The sequence below is a fragment of the Macadamia integrifolia genome, chromosome 8, assembly GCF_013358625.1.
Source record: "Macadamia integrifolia cultivar HAES 741 chromosome 8, SCU_Mint_v3, whole genome shotgun sequence".
In the NCBI taxonomy this organism is placed as follows: domain Eukaryota; kingdom Viridiplantae; phylum Streptophyta; class Magnoliopsida; order Proteales; family Proteaceae; genus Macadamia; species Macadamia integrifolia.
The window spans coordinates 6,567,306-6,577,698 of NC_056564.1; the positions used below are offsets into that span (position 1 = coordinate 6,567,306).

The window sequence follows — 10,393 nt, forward strand, 5'->3', positions numbered from 1 at the left end:
TACCTATCTGTGGCATATGTGGTTAGGGCATATGGGAGAAAGATGATTGACGGAGCTTCATAAAAGGAAAATGTTAGGAGTAAAAATTTGTAAACTGAACTTCTGCAAGTATTGTGTGTTTGAAAAATAGTGCAAGGTAAGTTTCAAAACTGTAAAACATAAGAGTAAAAGTGTGCTTGATTATGTACACAGCGATGTATGGGGTCCTTCAACAACAAAATCTAAAGGTGGGGCAGAATACTTCATGACCTTTGTTGATGATTACTCAAGAAAAGTCTGGATCTACTTTATGAACATAAAAGTGAGGTGTTCACTAAATTTAATGAATGGAAGGCTGAGGTAAAAAGGAAGACATGAAAGAAAATTAAATACTTGATAATAGATAATAGAGGAGAGTACACATACAAGCCGTTTCTAGAATTATGCAAAGTTGAAGGAACCACAGTCACTTAATGGTTCCAAAGACACCACAACAAAATGGTATAGCTGAAATGATGAATAGAACACTTTTAGAAATAGCTCGGAGTATGAGGCTAAATGCAAGGTTGAGTAAGAGATTTTGGGCAGAAGCAGTGAACATGGCATGTTTCCTCATCAATAGGTCTCCATCAAAGGCGATTGATTGTAAAATTCCTGAAGAGGTATGGACAGGAAAACCAATAGATTATTCTATTATCAAAATATTTAGTTGTCTAGCCTATGCGCATGTTGAGAGTGAGCAGGATTCCAAGTTAGACTCAAAGTCTAAGCAGTGTATCTTTCTTGGTTTTAAGAAAGGTGTAAAGGGATTCAAGTTGTGGGATCTAAGTTCACAGAAAGTTGTGGTTAGCAGAGACGTAGTGTTTGATGAGTCTCATATATGAAGTCAAATTACAATTCACAAGCAGTTGATGAAAATAAACAAGGTTCTACTGTGCAGGTGGAGTTAGGTGAGTTAGAAACAATAAGAGAGAATGAGTCATTAAGTGACTTACCATGACAAAAGGAAGCAGTAAAAGTTCTCTATACTGTGGCAAAGGGTAAAGGAAAACGTACTCACAAAGCACCTATGAGATACTGGTTTGAGGACATAGTTGCCTATGCCCTCATTGTAGGTACAAGTGATCCATCTTCTTACCATGATGCTTTGAATGATGCACAGCATGATAAATGGATGGCAGCTATGATGGAGGAAATAAAATCTCTACAGAAGAACAAGACTTGAAAGATTGTGAAAAAATCTAAGGGAAGAAAAATCATTGGGTGTAAATGGGTCTTTCATAAGAAAGAGGTAGCATATGAGAATGAGCGTGAAAGGTATAAGGCAGGACTTGTAGCCAAGGGCTATACACAGAAAGAGGGGATAGATTACAATGAAATATTATCTCCAGTGGTGAAACACACTTCGATCAAGGTACTACTTGCTTTGGTGGTCATGTATGATTTAGAGCTTGAACAACTTGATGTGAAAACTGTATTTCTTCATGGTGACTTGGAGGAACAGATTTACATGGAGCAGCCTGAATGTTTCAAGGTGCAGGGAAAAGAAGATCATGTTTATCTACTTAAAAGGTCGCTTTATGACCTTAAGCAATCTCTTAGGCAGTGGTACAAGTGCTTTGATTCCCACATGATGAAGATTGGCTACACAAGAAGTGAGTATGATAGTTGTGTTTATTATAAAGTGTCAAGTGCTAATTCTATTATTTTATTGATGATTTATGTTGATGACATGCTCATTGCTGCAAAGAACAAACATGATATAGTCTCTTTGAAGTCTTTGTTGAGTGCTGAATTTGAGATGAAGGACCTGGTGCTGCTAAGAAGATCATTGGCATGAAAATCCTTAGAGATAGAAATACAGATAAACTTTGGGTAACTCAGAAGAGGTATATTGAAAAGGTGCTAGAGCGTTTCAATACGGAAAGGCTAAGCCGGTTAGCACTCCGTTAGCTGGCCACTTCAAATTATCTGAAAGGGAATGCCCTACAACACATGGGGAGGTGGAGCAGATGTCTTAAGTCCCTTATGCTAGAGTAGTTGGGAGTCTCATGTATGCTATGGTTTGTAGCAGGTCGGATTTGTCTTATGCAGTCAGTGTTGTTATCAGATACATGAATAATACAGAGAATGAGCATTGGAATGCAATTAAGTGGATCTTCAGATATTTGAGCAAGACTAAAGATATAAGTGTTATGTTCAGTGGCAAGGGAAATTTTACAAAATTGGCAGGTTATGTTGATTCTAACTATGCTGGTGATTTAGACAAGAGGAGGTCTACTACAGGGTATGTGTTTACATTGGCTGGTGGACCTATATCATGGCGGGCGATGCTTCAGTCTACAATTACATTATCCACTACAGAGGCAGAGTACATGGCAGCAGTTGAGGCTGCCAATTAAGGAGTCTGGTTGGCTGGACTGATTCGTGAGTTGCGATTGGAGCAAGGAGGTATAGTGTTACATTGTGACAGTCAAAGTGCCATACATCTTGCAAAGAATCAGGTGTTTCATGCAAGGACAAAACATATTGATGTGAGATTTCATAAGATCAGGGAGCTTGTGTCAGAATGCAGTATTCACTTGAGAAAAATTCATACAGATCTCAATCCTGTAGATATGTTTACGAAGCCAGTTACTACAGAAAAGTCCGAGTCTTGTTTGGACTTGATTAATATTACTCATTGTTGAAGATGAGTGACGCACCAAACAGGTGTGGGTTTGTACCTCTAATGAGGTACAATGATGAAGACGTCTGGAAGTTATCTTTATAGGAGGCTCGACAGAATTCAAGCCAAGGTGGAGATTGTTGGTGTATGATGTCTTGTATTCTGTCGCAGTTTAATCTAGGGAGTACTGATGTAGCACCTAAATAGGCAGTACGACGGTCTCGCTAGTCGGTTAGTGGGCTATGGGGTTGCAAGGGGGGCAGGAGGCCCCCCTGCATAGCAGAGGGTGTATGGGGCGTAGCCCCTCGCTTAAATTTTTTATTTGAGGGTAATTGTGTACTTTTCAAATTAAGATTTTTTCACTATATATTTATAGCGAGAGTTTCTTTCTCTATGATGCAAGCAATACTGAGAGGTGTGAGGACGAGCGTTGTAACCCTATTCTCCATTTATAGTGAAACAGGATATCATCTCATCAGGACGTAGACAACTTTTTTGGACCTCGTAAAATTCGTATGCATTATTTATTTTATTTTTTTATTATCTTTTGTGTTTTAGGATTGTATTTCTACATTTAATTATATTATATTATTGAGTCGATTTGATGATGTGACGACGAAACCGTGTGTAGCTCAAAAGGCAAAAAGCTTTTTCACACCGAAGTGCGCCGCCTGTAGTGAGAGTCTTGAGACTATCGAGAAAAGCCATAACGGTGTTTCCTATCCTATCCATATCCACTCGCTCCGCCTCCCCGATAGGATATATCCTATAATTAATAAAGTTAACCAACCTCGTTGTGAACGGTCCCTGTGATTGCCACGAACCCCTCTCTCTTAATCGATTTTCTAAGTCTGAAGACTATGAACTCTCTCAAGTCTCAAAGATAAAAGAAAGACTTCGTAGTAAAGTAACCTTATCCATATCTATATGTTCACCCAAAAAGGGTTGTTGATGATGGGTCCCACTGATAATATGAACTATCAATCCGATTGAGAGAGATTGATATGCTTTCAAGTGTAGGTATCATATTGATTGAATCATATCGCCATTGGTTGAAATCGATAATTGATATGAATTCACTAATATATTATTTCAAGAATAAAATAGTAAAACAATATTTTCTCTAAAATCCAAAGAGCAAAAATGATGGACACACACTGGTCTTGGATCAATATCAACAAGGATCAATATCAATATTAATACTGAAAACTAAATCCTTGATCAATCATTAAAATGGTATCTACTTAAAACAGTAAAAATCATTTATTTGCTGATTCCAATCCATGGGTTGGATGGATTGATTTGATAGTATGGTGAGATGTCAGACGTAATAGCTGATGAGATGGATCGGGTTTCTTTATAGTGTAGATCCAACGTCGATGGTAGGATCTCTTTTTTTTTTTTTTTTGGATAGGATCGATGGTGGGATCTCACACCTGAGTAAAGGCATGAACACACAATTTAAGGTGTTCACAACCTTTGGATTTAGGTTACATATCGTATCACGCGAACAGTGGATTCCGATCCGGATGAGATCCGCATCTAATGGACCGAGGGAGCGAGGGAGGGCTTTGATTGTTACGACTTCTCAACGATGAGTGTAACGCCATCGGATTTATGGGTCCCACTCATCATTCGTTATACGGTTAAGGATGACGTTTGATTTGTTTTTTTTTTTTTTTTAAGGAGGATAAAAAAAGGATGGGCGCCCACCCTTCAGTCCTCAGTCATCTTGACCCTTGAAACATCAGATGGACGTGGATATTGGAGGGATAAGGACAACAGTGTTGGCTGGAGAGGTTTCCTCATTCAGGGGCTCTCGTCTGGGTCCCCACGCTTCACCCTTTTGACTGACCCTTTGAAACATCAGATGGACGGATATAAGAGGAGAGGATGAGGACCCTTTGAAACATCAGATGGACGGATATAAGAGGAGAGGATGAGGAGAAAAGTGTTCCCTGGAAGAGAGTTTCCTCATCCAGTGCGTCTCGTCTGATGATATTAGGTGGGCCCACTGTGTGTATCCCGATTTTCTAGATCTTCGGCGCCCGGTGGCTGTAATGGCACACCAATTTTATATGGGGAAGTGATCCCTGTGACCCTGAAATTCTGTAACGCTCTGCAAGTTGTTGTTCATCTTTTTGTGAGTGAAATGTCCAAAACAACCCAACTCAAGACTCAGTTAAAGTAATATGGGTTGTGCTGGGTAGCCCGATTCAAGTAAAGAGAATACGATTTTAAAAATGGGAATCGATAAAGTGATTTGGAGCAAAAACAGAGGAGCTTCCATTGGGAGGATACTCACTTCTCAGCATGGTATAGATGGAATAGTCATTGTAAACATAATGTGAATATCGAACTTAATTCAAATCCATCACGGAATTTTGAATCCCTCGTCAAATTGCAAATTTCATCAAACCTAATTTCTCGTGATTAGAGAGTGGAGTACCGATAAGACATCGACAATGGCTCCAATGACTGTAAGCTTTGATGAATGATACAGCGGCACTCATTTTTTCCCGACATGATCCTTTATCCCCTCTCTTGTGTGTTTGTCGTTTATTAATTTACCTAGAGCAAGTTGCATGTCTATCCATTCTCATTATCTAATACATACATCAAAAGATTAAAAACCATTATCAACTTTTATCATTAGGAATTAATTTCACTATTACTGTATAATGCATATTATCTCTCTTGTCTAACAATAGAGAGTAAATATATCATTCCATAGCAGGGAGGAGAGAGATAGACATAGAGAGACTAACTACCCTATAGAGTTTGATAGCATTATTTCTCCTTTATTACTTTGGTAAATTGATAAAATGATAATGCATTAAATTTTTTCAAAATATTACACACAATTATTTAACTTTAAATAGAGAAATTATCAAATTAATTTTAGTTGTCTTATGAACAATAATTTAAATCATATTTTATAAAAAAAGAAAAAAATCATACTCTTACCAATAGCAAAAGTTTACCTTGCCCATCGAATAATGACTTATGTGATGACCTCATCATTATCTCACCTAGTTGTTGAAGGTTAACAAGTATTAAATAAGAGTCCTCCACTCCTAGACCTTGTGAAATAGTATAAATTTAATCTACAGTAAATGAGAAAAGTAACTCAAACTATAATTCAAAGTCAAGTTTAAGGACCTTGCTTGGGATCCAAACCACATAACCCAATGCCCGTAAAACCGGTAGTATACCAACCAATTATGGGTGTCAAACGGTGCGATTTTAGTTATTTGATTCAATTTTAATTCGGTTTACATTTTGATAAGGTGAAACCAAAATCGCACCAGACAGGAATAAGGTGAAATCAAAATCATTTTTATTCGGTTTTGATTTTAGTGGTTTTTAATCGATTTTTGTTGTTCGGATCACAATCGATTTATAGAGGGTTAATAGTGTTATTTTAGAAAATGGTTTGCATCCTACAACTAGTGTGAATGCTACATATATTAAATTTCCTAAAGAGTTATGACAAAATACATTTATTTTACCAATGACAATATATTTTCTATATAAAAGACTACGCATATTATAACTAATTAATTATGATCAAAGAAATTATAAAATAAAGAAGTGTGATTGTGTGAAAGTGAAGCTCCCTTCTCGGTTAGTACTTTGTTTTTTTTTTTCTCTCCCATTTTTTTGTAAAGACCCATCAAAATTCAAAATACTTTTAAGTCTTTAATACTAGTGTTGGTTAACTATCAGTTTTTCGGTTCGATTTGGTTCAGTTTCAAACCGAAATTATGGCCTATAAAACTAAAACTGGATCAATTTACTATGGTGTAATTTGGTTCGATTATAATCCATCGGTTTCGGTTTCGATTTCAGTAAACGATTTCGATTATATATTGACACCCATACAACCAATAGTGTGAGTTAGTGAACATAAAAAATTCCGGATCGGTTCGGTAGACGGGTTACCCATCTCTAAAAGAGAAGGATATCATGGTAATTTCTCTCACCATTTAAGTGAGTTCGGGGTAGTGTCAGAAATTTCTAGAAGTCACGCGGGGCATTTAATTAAATATGATACGAAGGAAGAAACCAAGCAGCTCCCCCAGATCGTAGCTGGCAAATCTTCGTGGCCAAGAAAGCGATTCGGAATTTGTGGATGGGAAAGGAGCGAAAGAGTTAACTATTTGGTATTCGGGAAACTTCTTCTCCACGTGTCGAGAATATCGGCTGAGATTGTGTCATGTCACGATTAGAAACGTGCCACGTCAAAGATATTTCTTTTTTTGCTTTAGAAATATCTCGACTCCAACTCTAACTCTATAAATAGTCAGGATAGAGAATACCAAAGGGTTTCTTGATCGCAAAGACAGTGAAGAGGAGCTGAAGCTCATAGACACAAAATCAATCTACCATCACTATATCTTCAAGAAAAGAATCAAGAATCTTCAAATCCAACAAGGAAGAGGAGCAATTCAAGAAGCATAGGTTGAAGAATTACAGTTTGTATGTCGTCCCAGATTGTTACAGAGAGGTATGTTGTTGTATTTCTTTTTTTCATCTTTTCTTTTTGTTATCTTTATACCAGGCTACTTCACTTTGATTTGATTTTAGTTTTTTTTTTTTTTTTTTTTCAACTTTGAAACAATCTTTTAGGTATTAGGTAATGCTTTTAAATTCTTGGTTGATTTTGGAGTTGTTTTGTTGATCTTCGTGGAAGACTTAGTTGCTCAGTTTCAATGAATGCCAATAAGAGATTTATAACTACTCCTTTTAAAAGAACATGCTAATTCCATTGCTGATTTGATGGTGAATGATCTCATAGAAAAGAACTTTAAAGAGTAAAAACACAGAACATGTTCTTATGTTTTTTTTTTTCTTTCGGTCATGGTGTTCTGGATAATGATGTTATCTAAAAAAATCTTAAAAAACTTTTGAGAGTAAGTCCATGTTCTTATGGGTTTTGTATTTCTCAGTCACTTTTTACATGGTGTTCATGGTTTGGGTGAAATAATATTATCTAAAAAACTCAAAAGTTTTGAGAGTAAGTCATGTTCTTATGGTTCTGTAATTCTCACCCTCTGGAGGTTAAGGAGACAAGTACTCTGAAGGTTAAGAAGACAAGTACATGTAAAGAACACTTGGGAGAGTAAATTGATGTTATATAGAAGAACTTTTTGTAAAATCAGAGTGAAAAAAAAAAGGTTCCATGTTCTTGGGTTATGTATTTCTCTGTATTTTGGGTGAAATGATGTTATCTAAAAAACACCTAAAAAACAGGGTAATAAGACAGTCCATGCTCGTATGGTTCTGTAAATCTGACTCACTTTTACATGGTGTTTTGATCTGACTCACTTTTACATGGTGTTTTGGGTGAAATGAAATGATGCCTAAAGAAAACTCCTAAAAAAATTTTAAGGATAAGAAGACAGTCCATGCTTGTATGGTTCTGTAATTCTGACTCACTTTTACATGGTGTTTTGGGTGAAATGAAATAATGTTATCTAAAAAAACTCCTAAAAAACTTTTGAGGGTAAGAAGACGGTCCATACTATTATGGTTCTGTAATCCTGACTCACTTTTACATCATGGTGTCTTGGGTGTAATGATGTTATCTAAAAATAACTCCTAAAAAACTCTTGAGAGTAAGAAGACAGTCCATGTTCTTACGGTTCTGTAATTCCCGCTCACCGAACTCTTAAAAAAACTCTTGATAGTAAGAAGTCCCTCCATGTTCTTATGGTTCTGTAATTCTCACTCACTTTTACATGGTGTTTTGGGTGAAATGATCTTAACTGTAAAGAACTCTTAAAAAACTCTTGAGAGTAAAAAGTCAGTCCATGTTATTGTTCTTGTTCTTGTTCTTATGGCTCATAATTCTCACTTACTTTTACATTGTGTTGATGTCTAAGAAAATCCAAAAACTGAGAATAAGAAGGTAACTCCATGTTCTTATGGTTCTATATGGTTTTGTAATTCTCTCACCTTTACATAGTGTTTTATGTGAAATGATGTTATCTAAAAAATTATTAAAGAACTCTTGAGAGTAAGAATACTAGTCCGTGTTCTTATGATTCTGAAATCCTCAGTGGTCGTATTTTTAGTTTTTCCATGGTTCTCTTGGTGCAATAATGTTATCTAAAAAAATTTTGAGAGTAAAAAGATAGTTCATGTTCTAAAGTCAATTCTCTGCCTTTTAATATGTGCAGGAAGAGGAAATTAAGAAGCAGGCGCAATAGATATGAGTCTATAGCAGAGAAACTCGCAGAGTGGAGAGAGTTGAATAAGGGCCTCGATGGAGGAAGTCGGGGCCGTAAAGTCCCTGCCAAAGGCTCTAAGAAAGGGTGTATGAGAGGGAAAGGAGGGCCAGATAATTCCCGTTGCAATTACAGGGGTGTGAGACAGAGGACTTGGGGAAAGTGGGTTGCGGAGATCCGTGAACCTAATAGAGGCAGCCGGCTTTGGCTGGGTACCTTCCCCACTGCAATTGAAGCTGCTCGGGCTTATGACGAGGCTGCTAAGGCCATGTATGGTTCCGGTGCACGCCTCAACCTTCTTGAAACATGTGGATCAAATGATTTCCTTGAAAGGTGTTCTACTACTAGTCCTACTACAATGACATCTGAATCCACCACGACAATGTCCAATCAATCTGATGATGTCTGTGGAGCAACATCTAATAGGTCGGAGGTTTTCAGAGCTGAGGAAGCAAAGGTGAAGTATACCTTCACCCCCAAGGTTGAACCTCGAGAAGAAGAAAGAGAAGAGGCAAAAATGGATTACAGGCAATCAGATGCTGCCGAGCCCCCTGCAACAGTGAGCATGGTTAAGAAGGATGCCAGGGTAGAGGCAAAAATCGATTACAGGCAATCAAATGCTGCCGTGGCCCCTGCAGCCCCTGCAACAGTGAGCATGGTTAAGAAGGATGCCAAGGAAGAGGCGAAAATTGATTACAGGCAATCAAATGCTGCCGAGGCCTCTGCAGCCCCTGCAACAATGAGCATTGTTAAGCAGGAAGCCAAAGAAGAGCCCCCAGATCCCATGGACTATAGTGTATATGGTACTTATGGATCTGGTCATGATGACTTGTCAAATTCCGACCCATTCTTGTATGATTTTACAATGGATGAAATGTTCGATGTTGAGGAGCTGCTGAAGAATCTAGAAAATGTGGAGACCCTTGGAGGTGGCTTTATGCAGGATTGTAGGTTTGACAATCCTGAAAAAGACCAGTTGCAGTGTGTGAGCCCATCAAATTTATCATATCAGTTGCAGAACCCAGATGCAAAGCTTCTTGGGAGCTTGTATCATATGCAGGAGGCACCTGCTGCTGTTGATTACGGTTATAATTTCTTGAAGCCAGATGAATTGGATTCAGCAAGTCAAGGAGTTGATTATAGTTATGGGTTGGATGATGATCAAGGAATGTTTGGATTCTCTGAGAAAGGATTCTGAGAGTAGCTTGAAGTTCACCTGATCCTGGGAGCTGGGAAAAAGAGAAACTAGTGCTTATGCCTTCTTCCATCTGAAGAAGGCCCAGAGAGCTCACCTACAAGATGAACAACAGGGATGTTGGTGCACTGCTTGCAAATCCTCTCAATACATCGTGATATGATTTTCAAAAATTTTTTGATCTTCTTTCGTCTGTTGGAAGACTTAATCTGATAATGGTTTTGAGTAAAAACCAATATCAGTTTAGTTTGATCCTCTATGGGTATTTTTTTTCTTTTGGGCGTTTGGGGGATCTGTTTTTCATCATTCCTTTTTTTT

General features: G+C 37.6%; 1 protein-coding gene across 1 annotated transcript; it reads left to right on the forward strand.

Annotated features, from left to right (window-relative positions):
• The first annotated feature begins 6,979 nt into the window (after positions 1-6,979).
• LOC122086156 (AP2-like ethylene-responsive transcription factor CRL5) lies at positions 6,980-10,367 on the forward strand. The gene is made up of 2 exons (XM_042654881.1): positions 6,980-7,157; positions 8,833-10,367. Exons 1-2 carry the CDS (start codon positions 7,132-7,134, stop codon positions 10,076-10,078), a joined length of 1,272 nt encoding a protein of 423 aa, XP_042510815.1. The 5' UTR covers positions 6,980-7,131; the 3' UTR covers positions 10,079-10,367.
• Positions 10,368-10,393: the final 26 nt, after the last annotated feature.